Here is a 17,676-nt window from a genome sequence, read left to right on the forward strand (position 1 = left end):
ATCTAGACAAGTGAGAAAGAATCTTTGTGAGAATGTGGTCACCTTCTGGTCCTTTTTCAGCATTGGAAACAAAGTCAAGGAGATCACATTAGTTTATTATTATGCTAAGAATAGAGCTACTGCATGGTATGCAAATGAGACAGGGAGCATGTGAAAGCATTATGAGCCAGAAATCTCAACCAGCTCTTCCATTTGTCATTAAAGAAAATGAACAAAATGTGAGGCTCAGCAATAGCACTGTGACAGTTGATTGCAAAGATCCATTGTTATTGGCTTTCTGTCAGTGCTCTCTTGCACACGTTTGAAACATTAATTAAATGCCAAACATACAGTATAAGGCAACCATAAAATGTTTTTATATGGAGTTGGGGAGATAAGAAAGGATAATCTGACAGTTTGTGACTGATAGGACTCAGACGTAAAGTTAGGAGATTTTCCTTGTATTGCTTTTCAAGTGCTCAAAACTCTGAGTGAAAGAGAAATAAGAGGCTTCTTTGCTCTCTCACAAAGGAATATTTCTCCTCTACACGTACAGTATTAGTACATATCAGTGTCCTATAAATAGGTACTATTGGGTCGGAAGGTGACACCACTAATGAACGTAGATATAATGTATACCCATGGCAGACTGTTTCAGTAAGTCACTATGACCTATAGTCTCAGTTATCTACTCTGATTCACCTGTATGGCTTCCATTGAGGGATGTCAGTGTAAGAGGAGTTCATGATTTTGTGCATAGATGCACTACATAGCAGAGAGGACGTCACAGGCAGACCAAACAGAGCACCGCTGCACTTGCAGGTCATGTCCCCCTGGAGGGCAGCCTGCCAGCAAGACACTAAGGGTGAATGGTGAACAGACAAGTAAGAAGAGGGACATGCCCGGCTGCCTCCCTCCTGCATCCATACGTGTTTATGTCTCTCTCCTCCATTGTGTTTGAGGTCCTACTGTAAACGGAGGGTACCAATGTGGAGACAGTTTGTGCCAGCCTGGACATAAATTATTTCTGTGTAACTAGTAAAACTTTCAGCTTGTTGTAGTTTTGCATCTTTTCAAATCGCCACTACTAAATTAGCATTTTACCAAGGCAAAAGGGCAGTTAGAGTTAATTGCATGATAGTTCAGTAAAGTAACCTTTGTGCTTTTGTTATTGGCAGGTGAAAACCTTTCATGTCTGCTGAAGATAAGGGAGGATTTGACCAATAACTCAACATCCATTGAATACAAACGACTGACCAGGAAAAATATAATTAAAACAGATATTTAGCTCTTTCTCTTCATCTGGGATCTTCCACTGATCCTGCCGTATGACTGCCAGGTCTGACAGTTATACAGAGGCCAAGCCTTGAACTTGAATCAGCCATCATCATTACTGGGCTGTTTGCAAACTCGGCAGTCCCTAATGGTTCTAAATTAGCTCTTTACTGCAGCCATTCGATGGACTTGGCATAAGTAGTGTGGTCAGTGGTACAGATTGATCGCTCCTCTTTAATTACATGGCTGACTCACTGCAAACCCTGCTCCACTCACTACTTTCTTCTTAGGAATAATGATGTAATATCTTTCAACAAATTTGCATTCTCCTGTGCATGCACAGACATAAACACTGTCTGCATGCATAGACACAGACATTGAAATTTACACGCATTTCAGTGAGGTTTTATATAAATCAAAAACAACCACTAGATCAGTGACAAAAGAGTTTTTGCTTTTAATGTCTGTATTAATTAAAAACGTAAGGCGTGTGGCTTTAACTTAACACTGTAAAATAGCATAAGACACAGCCAGTTCATTACTTTTAGCATTTGAAAGAGCTTATTGTAGTTACTTTGACCCAAAGATCATAAATGTGATGGTGGGTTTAAAGCTCAAAGCTGTAATTTTTCTTAGTTTGATCGAGAAATACAATTTTTCTGTCACAGTGTACATTACCCTAAACCATTCCCTAAGATTGGTATAGTTCCACTATTTAGTGTTAAGGCTGCTAACATTTTATAGAGGTCAGTCACCTCACCCAGTCTGAGATAAGACTTAATTTTTGTATTTTTGCAAATATACCAATGCTAGAAATGTCTGAGTATAAACCCTACCTCGGTCACAAGGAAAATAAAGGCACATTGATGTCAGAAAGCCTGGACATCAGGGAGATAATTTACTTTTACTGCAAAATCAAAGATATCCATAAATGAGACCAAGGAATATTGATGCGTGATTAACTTAACAGTGCAAGGTGGTAAGTCTGTCACCTCCAAGAGGGGCATGAATAATCCCTGGGGGTCTTAAAGCTGCCTTTTGTCTCTTAAAACAAATTAATTCCCTGAACACCGAACATAAACTTCCCCAAACACAAAACATAAAACTTGAATTTATGTAAGGGGAAGCTGATAACATGCACTGTAGTTGGCTGAAAAGTTCTCTTTAGTCTGGTAACACATGGTAATGCTGATGGAGAACCTGCTGGGGTTTTCAGGCCAAACCAATATTGGGGGGAATTTCTCGAAAGCACCCGATGAAAACCTGTGAGTGTCCCGGCTTTCCAGGAGGGTGAGCAAGGGAGAAAAAGCAATTTGGGGGCGAATGAATGGGAGAGGACTCCTCACATGGGGCTGAATGGTGCTGGGGAGAGAGGAGGCTGGTGTGTAGCTGCTGTAGCGCTGTGCTTCAGCAGACGTGCCCTGAACAACAATGAGCTTCCTGACTTGCCTGTCTATCTTTTTCAGAAAAATGCGTGCATGGGCCGCCTGTCACCCCGTTGCGACAGCTTGCAGAGTTTGTGATGGATAGATCGGGAGAAAAGAAGACAAAAAGGAGAGAAGTGGAATACTCAGAGCAGGTGGATACAAGAGACATGCGTGGCTCGCTGGCCCAAATCACCTGCCCTCTTCAAGTGCTGTCATTGTACATCTGCTTGAAAGCCAGATGATCCTGAGCCATGTGTGTGAGCGCACACACACACACAACCACACACACACACAAACACACACACACACGGAGTATGAGTGAATGAATGAAAAGGGGGAGAAATCCACAAAATCCTTCTACTTGCACAAACAGGAGCACAGACAGCAATCACACAGAAGGGCGGATTGTACAAAATGTATACACAAAAAAAACAGCAGAACCAATTTCCAAGAAAGTGTGTGCTTCCATATGTTAAAAAATAAACTGGGAGGGCAAATATGGGAAAGAAAGTGGAATTAGTGAGGAAAAGGGAGGTAGTCAAAAACACAACTTAGGATTCAAAGGCTGGAGTATACACGGACACATTTTAACATTTTTGCAAGTGGAAAACTTTTGGTAGTGTAGGTGTCATGACCTCCCGAATTAACACTGCCAAATAAAATGGAGGGATGGAAGGATGAAGATGAGGAGAGGGGAGATGCCAGAGCTGTCAAAAACGTGCAGAGCCTGCTCCTTCACAGCGCAGCCATGTGCAGCCCCAGAAGCTGCTCTCCACAGATTGGGAGGGTGCTGACATCACTGCTCACAACCCGACTGTGTTGCGATATATAGCTGTTAGTGTGTGTGTGTGTGTGTGTGTGTGTGTGTGTGTGTGTGAGTGCGAGAGAGTTTGAGGGTGGGAGAAATTTAATTTAAGATACTGTTTCCGTAAGAACAGTAAAAAAAAAAAGAGCTTATTTCAAGGTCCTGCAGACAATTAGCCCCCATGGTGCTAGATTTTTCTTAATGCCAATCATTACTTTGCTAACAACAATTACAGTTAGCTGAAGCAAGCCTATTTAATATGTAGTGTGAATTCAAATCAGCTCAGCACCTGTACGCAGTTGGTACTGTTGTTTTGCAGAGCACAGATGTATTTGTGTCATTTCTCCTCCTGCTGAAATGCTGGGAAGAAAAAAAAATCCTACACGGTCTGTCTACCATAATCACACACCTGTTCACAGAGTCTTTGATATGATAGATGTAGTTATCATTCCATCTCGTGTTTCAGAAATGGCAGAAAAAGCAGTGCAGTAGAAGTGTTAGTTATATTTTCTCCCAGAATGTCTGCCGTTTAGGACACCTTATCTCTCCCTATACTTCAAAAGAGATGCTTAGCTAGACCTAAATTAACTTTTGTAAAAGACGTATTGGTTACGTACATGTGAGGCTCTAAAGCTTTTTTTTGAGGATGTCTCCAAAATTTGCGTGCACACACACACACACACAATTTTTCCAACACCACTCAGTAAGAGGCATATAGATATGAATATTGTATAATAATGAGGAAATAAAGAAAAGCAAAGGCACAAAAAGTTTGATTCTAGTTACTGTAAGTCATGAAAAAGTATAAGGACAACACCATTCCTTAAACAGCAGCCCTACTAAAGCCCTGAAGAGCTATCACACTATTCTAATAGCACAATAGACAGTGAAAGAAATGGACACAGCAATGTCTTACTTAGACTTCGACGGAGACCAGTGAAGTCAATTAGAAGCACTTTACCGCTGATGGATGAGCATACTGCGCAGACTCAAACTGAGCTTGTCCGCAAGCTTTTCCTGACTATAGTGATCTTTCTACTGTGCGACAGGATGTCGCGTGTTTATGACACAATCGTTAGCCTATTTTTACAAAAACGGCTGCTACGAGGCCACAAGGCGAGAGACAAGGCAATGAAGCCTTTTATACATTGTTATGTTTCTTTAGAAATGAACAGAAATAACAACAATTGCCAAATTGCACTGTTATATAGTCAGGCCAACAGTTGCAAATAATGTCTCTTATGCAGACCCAACACTGGCCTGAGGTTCTTACTCGTTGTAAACTGTACCACTGAGTGAATAACAGGGCTAGAACCACGGACAGCGGTTGTGACAAAATACACACATAGGGACCGTAAATGAATTTTTTTACCCTGTCCTCAAAGTCCACCCCAATACTAAAATGGTGCCAGTGTGAGCCTTGAGAAATAATGAATTCCGAATTTTCCACAGAAATAGCTGGTTCAGCTTTGGCAATTGAAAACACCAAAACAAAAGATACCCTTGGGCTTTTGTGTAAATACATTGTTGCTGAAGCGTGGGTCCAAGACATTAACAATGCAGGAAAGAGAAAACAAATATCTAACACACAATGGCTCATTCAAATGGCATGCTATCAATTATGTTTGTCATAAGAGCAGCATCATATTGTGTTCATGAATGCCTTTTTGAATGAATGTCATTTTGGAAGATCGCGTGCAAGGTCTTTTAATTTTCCCCCCTTGCAACAACTGCACAAATCTAATTGTAATAATGGAATGAACCAGATATGGGATCAAATGTAAAGCTGACAAAATAGCATGCTGAAGCCGCAATAACAAAAAAGAGAAAATATATTACTACACACTCATATGTATTAATAACTGTTTAATCAGAAAAAATACAGTTTTTGGAACTATTTCTATGAGTGTGCCCTAGATTATTTTTTGGGGCTTTTACACCTTTAATGGACAGGACAGCTAGGTTAGAAAGGGGGGAGAGAAAGGGGGAAGACATGCAGGAAATTGTTGAACCCTGGACCTCTCTAAATCCATGCCTCTGCATTAACTAGGAATGATTTGGTGAGTCACACAGAAAATAAAGGACAAAGTGAGAGACGGTCTGAAAGAAACAGAGAAAGGAAAGACATTTAAGATAGAAACGGATGTATTCAAATGTCAGCAATGAGTTAAAAATAGCCCCACATTTCATTATGACATTATGACACATTTTCCTTTGTGGAAAAGATTAATACGATCCTGATGTACCAAAAAAAAAAGAAAACAGAACACAGTCTGAAAAACAGAAGTAGTTTTTCAGACCTTAATCAAACAATGGTGATCTCTTTCCCTTTGTTCTAGTGGTCCCCAACCTAAGGTAAAAAGATTAGAGCAAAGGTCTGGAGCATTGCCAACTTGCTGCAAGGGATATAATTAGCCTCATGGGTCTTTTTTGGACCTGAAACCCTCCATCGCCTTTCTTCATGACTAATTCACAAGATCTTGATTCTCCTTTGGCGTCTGAGGGTAAGAAGGCAAGCAATGCAAATGCTCGGAAAGTTCACCATCTATTTTGCCCTCAGAGCTTATTTAATGAAGGGACTTCATTGTTGTTTATAAATGTTGTGATGTGTTTAGTGTTTTCCTCTTGAATTGCATCACTCTTGCACTTAAAGATTTGGCTGGAATGAATAAAAGCAAACCCAAGGCTTTTGCTACTTATTGCACATTTTCTTCCAAATAGGCAGGTGAGACAAGGTCACTTTGGCTCAACTGAACTGTTTAGATCTCACGGATCAAGTCAGCAAATCACAAAAAAGCATAAAGAGTGTCTGTTCTTTGGCAGTGATTAAGGTATTCCTCTGCGTATTAGTAAATATTTATTTTACGTTATTTCACAGCCTATCAAAGTCAAAAGAAGAGTAGTTCCTCTCATATGGCACATGGAGGAGTTTGGGCTGATATTGAGTTATGAAAGATAGAGGGGAGAGTTTTAGATTTAATCTGCTGTCACCTCGAAGAAGGAAGGCTGTGTGTGTGTGTGTGTGTGTGTGTGTGCGTGTAAGCATATTGTGTGTATACCCTATGTATTTGTGTGCTGTAGGTGTGTAAGGCCCTAGCTGTCTTCCAAGTCGATGACACACTCTGTCACCACTGGCAAGTAATTGACAGCTTGGAGTTTGCAGTGACACGGGTCTTGCATATATTTCCTCCATTACCTTGCGTGCGTGTCAGCCTGCAGTTTTCCCGGTAGTGCATTCAGGACACAGCTAGCTCGGCAGGGGATTAAACAAACAACTTCTATTTTGGTTTATGGGGAGGGACGATAAACTCTCTCACCTTCAATCATCCAAATAGGTAATAAAGGCTTTCCCTTTCTCACTGCTGATTGGTTATTTAAATACAGTAGGGCCAACTACTGCACTTCCTGCTGCTGTATGTGGCTTGCAGTCAAAGTCAAGTTTCTACAAATAATGTGTTTCTTTGTTTTAATTACTGTGAGTAGTCGGTGTAGGGTTTGCCAAATTAGGAAAGCAGTGTCAAGGGGATTAAAGCCAAAAACACAAGACTCATTTGCATTTGCTGTGTATGGCAGCTGTTCACTCCTACATGTATGGAAAGAAATGGCAGTTTTTTATAAGTATAAGAAAACTCAAAAAGATACTAAGAAGGCTAGATAAGTAGCATTTATTAAACCTAACATTGTTGATACCCTGTATTTAAATTAGTTTATCAGTTGAGTTTTGCAAATACATTGGCAATGACCTTACTAACATGTAGGAATACAAATATTGAATTCTTCACTCCTTGAAGATTCCGGGATTTCTGTGAAAAGCAATATGTCAGAGCACCTACACTGTAAAAGATTTTGAAAAGTAAGAGGCGGTCATGGAAGGTAGAAGAGGGCAGTTGTGTTTTCATCTCTCTGAAGTATCCATAATTATTCACTCATATCCATTTGCAACAGGCTTGGCAACCAGAGAAAGCCAATGCCGCAATTTGTCTTTTGCTCTCTCTTTTTACTCCTGCTGCCTTCTCTCCTACAAATCGTTACTTTCACTTTTCATTTGGCTGGATCAATAAGGCAGATCACTCGCTCGTGGCGAGGGTACTGCATGGCAGATGCCCCTCTTTCCCCTCTACTCTTTCTTCTCCTTATTCCTTATTTCTTGTTCTCGTTAGCTCATTGTCATTGACTCTAGCTATCTTCCAATAATCCTCCGGTGAAGGGTGTTGATAGAGGCAGCAGGAGACAGGAAGCAGCAGCAGGAGACTTAAAGGGCCCTAAGAAAGAGACTTTAGCTAGCGATTGCACTAGTGAAATGGCATTGCTGAATGATAACCCAATGAAGTTTAATCAAGAACAAGTAACCTCTCAAGCTTGTAGTTATAATGAAAATGGGGGCTGCATGCAGAGAAATAAAATTAAAGTGGAAATATAAAGTAAATATAAATATAAAGTCTGTAAAGGTTTAGTCATATTGAGACTGTCTGCCAAATGGGAAATATTGGCATTGATTTAATTCCTTTCTGGTGGTTTTAATAGAACATATATCTTTTGTTCTCAGGATTACCTGTGTATATTTTAGGGCCTGAGCACCGAACGCCACGGCCCTATTGAAACTGAAGGAATTATTCTTTCTTTCTTTCTTTCTTTCTTTCTTTCTTTCTTTCTTTCTGTCCAAAGACAGAAAGAAAGAAAGTTTTTTCCTGGCAAATGTTTTTTCCTGGCAAATGAATTACCTTTTTGAAGGGCTTAACATATTCAAAAACTCACCAAATTTGGCGGTCGCATCAAGTCAGGTGACAATTTACGTATTTGAAGGGTTTCGGGAATAGGCGCACAAAAATGGCTCGCTAGCCCCAAGACGTACATAAAACTCCATTTGAGCCATACCCTAAACCCAACAGGAAGGCGACCATTTTGAATTGAAAGTTTGAAATTAGTGCAATTTTGGCAATTTCCACATGTCGTACTTTAACAAACTCCTCCTTTCGTTCGATCAACTTCAAATTTAGTCTGTGCCATCTTAAGAAGTTAAAGACTAAAAAGTCTTAAAACAAAACTTTTCTTCATAGGGCATGGCCGTGGCGGGACGGCAGTTTTGTGCGTTTTGCCATCAAAACAGGAAGTGGGTGAAACTTGAGTGTATATTGTCCAATTAGCTCAAAACTTTTCACGATTCATCAGAGTCGAACCCTGACAACATATACACGCTGATATTGGCTCAAAGTCATAACACCCCCTAGTGGCAACAGAAAGTAGGTCTAAAAGTCAAGGTGCTATACTTTAATGAAATCCTCATAGAGATTCTATCAGATCAAATCTGGATTCAGTCTGTGTCATCTAAAGATCTTAACAATGACAATGTGTTAGAAGAAAAACTTTTTGTCAAACGGTGTGGGCATGGTGTGGCAGCCGTTTTGAGTGTTTACCGATGAAGGAGAAAGTGGCTGTAACTACAGTGTTCATTGTCATATCTGCTCTCAAATTTCCCACAATCAACAAGAGTCCAGGCCTGAGGACACTTGCAGGCCAATATTGATTTTTGACACCTAGGGCCAGATGTACGTACATTTGCGAATGTAGCATTATAAGCACCATGGCTAACCCGCAGAAAGTGTACGCTGTGACACATCAGTTTACGTCGTATTTACCAAACTTCCAGTTCATCGGGTAATCAGTGCCTTTCTCCGCCTATTATACCGTAAAAATGAGGACATGTGTAACTGAATGGCCGATGTCAAAGAAATCCTGATTGTTGCATGTAATTACGGCATCAGTGGTGGGGAAATGTATGTGCACTGTAGCAAAGCGTTAAGTGCCTGTGCTATGATACGGCTGAGTGCGACATTCCCACTGCTGATGCTATGACTATTTAAAATTATCCTGATGCCAATATTGTATGTTTTAATTTAACTTAGCAAGTAGTTTAACAACTGCTGGAATGGAATGTGGATGCTGAGTCGGAGATTCAATGTCATCTTTGATTTCTTCCAGTAACTGTAATATTGCATCACTGCTTAATCTATAATGCTTAATGATTGAACTGAAAAAGTGTGATCCTTGTGACAAAACTACTTTCAGCTTGCTTCCTTGGCCTGTCTTCGTCTTACTCAGATTACTGCTGCCATTTCACCAGGAGGCAAATGCGCATAAACCTGCTTGCGGCTGGTTTACACCTGCTTCTAAGAGGCGGAGAATTTTCTTTGCAAAATAGATGCACGCTGTTACAGATGTTTTTTGTGCATACCACGGAATACATATTTAGGCACATTTTATCTTTCCCCCTCTATCTCTTTATGGGAAAACTCCAACTATCCGCTTTACCCACCCATGAATGCATATATACGACACGTAAAAGCCCAATGCGCCATTTTCAGCTCCCGTGACAGGCAGTATGTGCGTTTACCTCAGTGTGGCCGGTACATGCCTCGCCATCCTTTAACACGCACGTTGCAAAACAAATATAACTGAAGATGGAGCAAAAGTGTTAGCACAGTACATCTTGCCCCTAGTGTACAGTAGTATTGTTGTGAAGCACCACTTGTGTTAGTGCCTCTAGAGCTCTGGTCGTACTTCTGCCCACGGCTTAGGCCCGAAAGTGTAGCTTTGGGTTGAATATTTGAGATGACTTATATAAGCAAAATGTCCTGAACACCTGCATTTGTTCTAAGGAAATATTTCAGTGTGTGACATGTTTCATGTCACACACATAGCTAAGACAACATTAAATTGTCCCCCTTAAATCCTCGAAGCAGTTTGAATCTGGCATGAAACACTTAAAAACTAATGAGTGAAAAGCAAGTGAAGCCTTTTCCATGAGTCGCTTTGCACCTCAGGGATTTAGGGGGGGGTTGGCGCTAGCCCAGTGGTGTTGTTTGAAATCTGTGTGTGTGTTTAATCCAGACTCACCCAGCACAGTGAGACGGGCAGGACGGGACCTCATGGCAGCCTGGACAGCCTGGCACTCAAACACAGCGTCATCCATCAGCTCGACACGCTGGATTTGCAAATGATGCTCTCCTGAACCGTGGTCGCCAATCACTGTGTAACGAGGATAGCCTGCAGCGCAAACACATTTGTCCCTTTTAATCACCTTCAAAAGCAACAGTACTGCTCATTTGCCAAATTTCAAAGCTTTGCACACTTATAGCAACAACAACAAGTTAATTAAATGTATACATACATAACATATACAGTAGGCTATATGATAACATTTCTCTAATTGTAAAGTTTTCAACTTTACTTGACAAACCCATGTTAAAATACAAAATATTGGCATATTAACTGTAATTTCTGCATATAACTGCATAGCCAGATATTTCAGACAGCCAGTTAAATTTTCATTATAGATGACTTTACAGGTGAGTATAGTTTATAAGTGTTCATTGCTAATTCTCTCACAATGCATTTTCATACAAGAGTAAAATATGAATAGTACAATACATATTTTTATAGCACTCCTGGCAATGTTAATGAGCTGCTGTGGAGTTTGCTTCATTCTGCAGAATGTTTTACTGTAGCCGTAAACAGGAAAAAGCTAAATTTTGAATTGTTTCAGCATTACTCTGTGAAATGATTTATAGTTTAATAATGCAAAAACGCAGAGCAATATCCAAGAGACAAGGGTATTTTACACAAGTCAAGCAAGATGGTTATCCCCCTAACTAATATCAAATTATGCATTGAGAGTGTGTTGTGGAGTGCATCTCTCCACTGGGGTAAATAAGCATAAATGTGTTTGACTGAGGAGCTTTATGGGGTATTTCTCGTGCTTTTAGAGTTGTTCGTCTCTAAAGATCCCTTTTCTTATTCTCTCACTCAATTTTTATAATTATTGGTTATACAGTTTATAGAATGAAATAAAAATGTCTGTTCATAAAAAATGCACTACAAACATTTGTTACAAATTTCCAGCTAAGAATTGCTTTTTCCTCTAGTGGTCCCTAACTAATTGATCAACGATAAAACTAGTGGATAGGATTGGAGAATTGTACAGCAAAACAAGGAAAAACTTTTCCAGAAAGTCTGTCAGTACCCATCCAACTGTTGGGTCATTGCCAACAAATGTTGGGGACAAGAAATACTGATTTTCCAGTAAAAGCTACCCATTGACTCATGTTCACCTCAGAGATCTTCAAACACTCCAGTCGTTCATTGTAAAGGTTTTACAGGCTGGTTATACGTTTTAGCGGCCAAAAGGAACATTACAGACTGGGCAGGCTTATAACAGCTGTTACTGTAAACCCTTGAATTTGTCTACTGCAGAAAACGCATTGTGTGCTCAGATGTAAGTCTAATAGAAGACTTTTGCTTCATTGAATCCAGTTGCCTTTAATAGAGCATGAAGTGGGCCTCATTTTATGCTGGTGGGGTGCATTACAGCCGATTAAGCCACTCTGCATTTCATCCTCCTACGTGTAGCCTTTCATCTTAAGGGTCTTTACAGTGGGAGCACAAAGGACAAAAGAACGCCTCAACATTAAAGCTGGGAAGAAGATAAACAGTGGAAAGCAAAATGATTGGCAAGCCCAAAAAAATAAAAAATTAGCAAAAGTGGAAGCTGCACCAGTGAATGATTTGTGCGAAACTAGCCTAACAAACTAACCAAACTCATCACATACGGACACTTGGTCAGGACCCAAGGAGTCACATTTTTAATGCTCTCCGTACCTCTTTGGCTTCATTTTTTAATGTCAAGGATTAGGTTTAGGTTTAGGCAACACAACTAGCCTAGTTAGTTAGGTTTCTGAAAATATTGAGGTTTGGATTAAAATAAATACTTTGGTTACATTACGCAACTCAAGTACAGGACGCTAGTCACTGCTGCTGTATTTGACGAGATGAGGAGTGAGGATGGGCTGACTAGTCATGCAGGTGATAAAATGCTTCCTTTCTTTGTATTTTATAGTACATGCTACAATGTCTCATAGTGGTAGCAGGGTTTCAGTAACACAGGTTGTAACAGGGTTAATAGACACCTTTTCAAAACTAAAAGCTTCCATTAATAACATGAACAACCAACTGAAAAAGAGCTTTCTGCTTATTCCCACTCAGAATAATGCCCAAAATAGAGGACACACCATTATATGCACAGGGTCACCCAGAGAACCAGTTTGCTTCAATTTTATGTTCATTGATGAGATTCAAAGCAATAATGCCATTGCAGATCACAAGGGTAATGATTATTGCCCATTCTGAATGATGTGACCTTGAGTTGACTCCAGTCTACCTAGTGAGTGAGCGATTGTACCTACCCCGAGAAACAGAATATACTTCAATTGCACTTTGGTGTTGCTTGTTCTAATTGTTGCAGGGTGTAAGCCATGTCCATTTATGTTCCACAAACAGATGATCTGGCCAATTACCTCATCTGTGCCTCTGGCAAATTAAGAATCATTTCGCTGTGTGAGGATATGGCTCTGTCCCAGTTTCATCTCTGTAGATTAGCTGGATCCAAAAGGAAAAGCAATTTGCATTTGTGGTGGATAGTAATGACAAGAATAATGTAATCTAATTTTAAAACAATGGAAACATACAGTAATGTGTTTTTGTTACCTTATAAGCACCTTGACCATGCATTTTGTCAATATGACTAAAATTACATTGGCAGACATGAAGACTGATCACCTCTGCACACGTAATGCGTACCGATAAAGGGCCATTGATCTTAGATCTCAGCAAATTTCTAACACACAATGTGTTACCCAAAGCAAATAATGTAAAATAGGTCCATTAAGAAGTAATGAATCCATCAGAGGGGGAATGGATTTTTCTTGAGGCTGGATCAATGGTGCATGTGTGTGTGTGCCTTAAAGTATACAGACACATGAGGCGTGGCCTTGTGATTTATAGCATCACCTAGAACATGTTTCACAGTGTAACCACCAGTGGATAGAAACAGGTTAGCTGCAGCTGTGGACTCTCGTGAGAGGCGAGAGTGACACATGCTTGCTGCTAAAGGTCTGCTCACTGTCAGCTTCTTCTCTCAAGAGCTCATTTGCCTTTATCCCACAAGTGCATGGCATGATGTATATTAAACGCTTCCTTTTCAACGTCTTTACCGTGTGCACAAGATAATTCACTTATAGCTGCTTTGTCTTTTACCATCATCATGTATATAGCAGATACTTTCTCTGTCATGCATATACAGGACATTGATTGGCATGTTCTGAGCGGTTGTGGGGCTACTTTTGCTTTTCTTTAATTAGAGTGGAAACGTGTGACACAAATAGGAAGGAATAGGAAATTCAGGGACAGATAGGAATCATTGGCTTTTGTGCCGTGATTTCTTGAGCTGAATGGTGAAAGAGTTCTCTCGGTTTAATCACTGCTCCTGTAAATGGAAACAGGTCCCAGGCGGAGAAAACAGTCGCCGACGCAGCTTCTTTCCATAAATTGCAGAGCAGACCTATATTATTGAAATGCTCCATGCAACATTTGATTCGTCACACTTTTTATGTATACAGCTGCCACTTTCTTTTCATTGTGTACATCTTGCAGTGGATGTACCATCACTCTTTTACTGCTGCATGCATTGCTTGTTTATGTAGGCAGAAGTGATAAAAAGGACAGCTGTGGAGCTCTTTATTTGGAAGAAGTGTCATCTGTCTCAATAGAAGGCACTCAACCCCGTGTATGTATTATAGTGTTGATTTTAGCAACCCATCTTTTCCAGGCAGGCAGCTATTCCGCTTCATACAAAACACTTTTTTTCAACGGTTTAAGAGAGAAAGATCACTCCAACTCTACATCTTGGCCCGGATTACTTAGCCAAAGAAGAAGAAGGCAATTTTTTTTCTGGTTGATCTACTGTAGTTTATTCACTTTTTGGTGTGGTGTCCCACCATTTTCTCCCTTTTCTCTGTTCTGTTCTGTTCTTTTCTCTGTCTTTGAACATCGTTAAAATTAGATTTCATCTTATTTTCTGGTCTTGTTAAATCAATAAAAATAGAAGAGGATAAAACAAACTCTACTCTACTTCAATTTGAACCTAAATAAAATGGCGCTCTCTCTTCATTCCTCTCTCTCATTGTATCTCTAGCAATCATAAGTACTCTCTCCCTGTCTGCCTCCTCTTCCTTCAAAGGAGACTTGAAGACTGCAGGACCGTTGATTACTGCAACCTCTCAGTCTCCCCTGGGCCTGATAAGAACACGGAGAGGGAATAGGATGGCTTTACTGGGGCTCTGTCAGCCATTGAGGTTTAATTACTGACCACACAGGCGACGGAGCCTCCGTTTGTTAAAGGTCAGAGGGGAGAAGAGCCCCAATATCATGTGAAATATTGATTGAATCGTTCCCGAAGAGACTTTTGTGTTTTAAAAAAAATGGCGGCAGTTGGATATTTTGTCACCATGCCTTGAATTGCAATTACTTTAGCTTCATCAGTGGTTACACAGGGGTGGCGTGCGAGTCAAATTAGAATGCTCTAAAAGAAAGACCTTGCCCCTACAGAATAACGCTTCCTACTGTGTATAGAGTTCTATGTACAGTTTCAATTGGATTTTTTTTTCGGAAGAATTAAATTACCATTTCAGTAAAAGATGTGTGTATACTGCGCTTTTATGGATTTTCTCATTCAAAAGCTCAGTGCTTCAAAGGTTGTAAATGTTTATGTAGAGGAGTAATGTGCTTCCTTGAAATTCATCAAGGTCATGAATATACATAAAACCTCGATTGGTGGAATAACAAGGTTCTAAATAGTAGTCGATTTTACTCCAAATGAAACAATTAGGGCAATTATACATGAGGTGCGGTGTAATTAGAGGATGCCAGATACTCTTCAAAAAGCCATTTAGCAGCCTGAAGCACCAGTGAAAGACCAGTGCTTATATTGATTTCACATTGATTTTCATTACAATTTCTGTGCTTCTCTGCCAAACAAAAAGTATAACAGATTTAGGTCTGCATCTCACACAGACAGACATTTTTGATACTGTTCGGTAATATTGAGTGATAGACTTATTTATGTTTCACATAACACTTGCAATGTATAACTTCTTTTGTAATCCAATATTATGAGGCCTCTTTTATCTGTCTGTGGAGTGATCTATCCGGGAAAGGGTAGGATGTTGACATGTGGCGGGTTTAGATGACAAAAAGCGGCCATTTGAACATGACAGTTACATTAGAGAGTGTAATTAATATAGGAAACTGAGGGTTGTGGGAAAAATGGAGATTGACACACTCAAGGGGGGAAATGCTGTTACTTACCAGCGAGGTCTCTACCAACTCCCAGGGCCAGGCCATCCTTGATCCATAAGACAACGCCATGGTAACCGGGGATAGTGCATGGTAACGTCACAAGCTGGCCTGCCACCACAACCAGATCCTGTGGCTGTTGGGCAAACATGGCCTCTACCCCTATAGAACAAAAGAAGAAGAGAAAGGTTAGGTCTGAACCATTTAATCAGGAGAAGAGGGATAAGAAATTCAAGATTAAAGAGGGGAATAAGTGTGGCTTTACAAACACCTGCTTTCAACGTTTCAAGTGCTAAATGAAGGGGAAATGAAGTGAAGGGCACCATATGCCCATTTCCACCAATTTCACTCAAACCCCGTGTCAAAGTTAAGTTGAAGGGCCCTAAAGGGTGGTTTACAAATGTGGCACATTATTTTACTATTCATGATATGGAGACAAGATACTGTACAGGCATCAGAGGTGTCAGTGCAGCACCAGGACTGAAGCACAGGTGAAGAGACAGTAGTCACAATTCAGATTGGTTCATTTATGAAAGATGTCCCCGTACAGATGGGCTGAGCTCTTACACACCACAGCAGATAACATGATCTTGTCTGCCAACACTGCTCTAGTGGCATACATTAACTTGAGCTCACACCCATGTATTCCAACTGTGCAACTGCTATTAGCTGCACTCCTCTTCTTTCTGTTCAGGCAGAAAGTGGTGTGCAGTGAACTCCATTAGAGGCAGAGGGTGTGTTAATCGGGAGGGGTACGATGGTGGTGGAGAGGGGGGGGGGGGATAGTGTTGTGGATCAGAGTGGAGGGTACAAAGTGGTACTGATATGTGGTTAGAAACACTGGCAGGCTGCCTATCAACTAAAGCCCTCACACACATACACTGCCATGCATTCATACAGACGCAGTCTGACTTGGGAGCACAAACTGCAGCAAAAGTTTTAAAGTGTCACTTTCTCTCTCACACTTTACTGAAACAGTTTTAGTTAGCAGCTGTTTCTTATTTTTAAACTTCTAAGTTCTATTGCTTGGATCTGAATGTCTGCCTTTTTCTTAAACAACTTTTTCGTTCTCCTTGATATATGCAGCTGCAAAAATACCTGCACACATACAAACAAGAGCATGTACTTCTATTACACTGAAATGGGCTCACACACACACACACACACATTTTTTTTCAACTTAGCCATATTCAAATAAAAAGCTGATAGAAGAATAACATGTAGGGAATTACAATTATAAGTAGAGCAAAGACAGCGTGTTTTCATCTTACAACATATTTGTATCACATTGCAGTCATCTTTGCAGGCTCTTTCTATTCAAAGGACATTGCTTATCCTATTGCAGACAAGGAAACTGAACAGCTTTGTTCTTCTATTTCATACCACATCAGAGAAAAGATTGTTGTCATACAAGAAACTGATTTTAATTTAGTTGGAAAATGCCATTAGAATCCCAACAAGTCATTTTTCAACCTTGAACTGATTTCCATGTGATGGATAGCTTGTAAGAGATGTAAGCAGAAGTTTTCATATTGATTCATGTGCTCTCTTTCCTGTGCACACTGTCACATCTACACACAGACAGAAGTACACAATCCTGCCTCATTTTAATATATATCTATTACTAAACCCACATCAGAAAAAATATACGATGTGCTGTGCCTGAAAGCATACTGGGCTTTTCATCATCTGGAGACTTAACAGCTTCTCCCTGGCTAACCAGGCCCTTCGTAAGTGTGCATGTGTATTAGTTGATGCGGGCTAATTGAGACTTTATCTCACCATATGTATTGCCCTTCAAACCTCGACAGACTCGACTGTCGACCCACGTGAGGAGCTTATCTCGGCTGTACTCTGCTACACAGTCTACACAGATGAAGCACGCTAATGTATAGACAGCTACTCAACAGATCTCTTGGCATGTTTGGGAAAAACAATGTAAACGCCAGGGAATCTTGTATCTGCTCAGTCATGACAGACATTATCAAACAGTTCAGCCTGTGG

The 17,676-nt window shown here is 40.3% G+C and overlaps 1 protein-coding gene across 12 annotated transcripts in view; it reads right to left on the reverse strand.

Moving 5' to 3' along the window:
• The window catches only part of kirrel3b (kirre like nephrin family adhesion molecule 3b), a 161,746-nt gene that overhangs the window by 52,637 nt on the left and 91,433 nt on the right, over positions 1 to 17,676 (reverse strand). For all 12 annotated transcript variants that reach the window (XM_034866851.1, XM_034866850.1, XM_034866845.1 and 9 more), the window contains exons 2-3: positions 15,685 to 15,834; positions 10,381 to 10,530 (exon numbers count right to left, since the gene is read on the reverse strand). In XM_034866851.1, coding sequence (XP_034722742.1) covers positions 10,381 to 10,530; positions 15,685 to 15,834 — 300 coding nt within the window. The remainder of the gene's footprint in view (positions 1 to 10,380; positions 10,531 to 15,684; positions 15,835 to 17,676) is intronic.

Source organism: Etheostoma cragini, chromosome 3 (assembly GCF_013103735.1).
Source record: "Etheostoma cragini isolate CJK2018 chromosome 3, CSU_Ecrag_1.0, whole genome shotgun sequence".
Taxonomy (NCBI): domain Eukaryota; kingdom Metazoa; phylum Chordata; class Actinopteri; order Perciformes; family Percidae; genus Etheostoma; species Etheostoma cragini.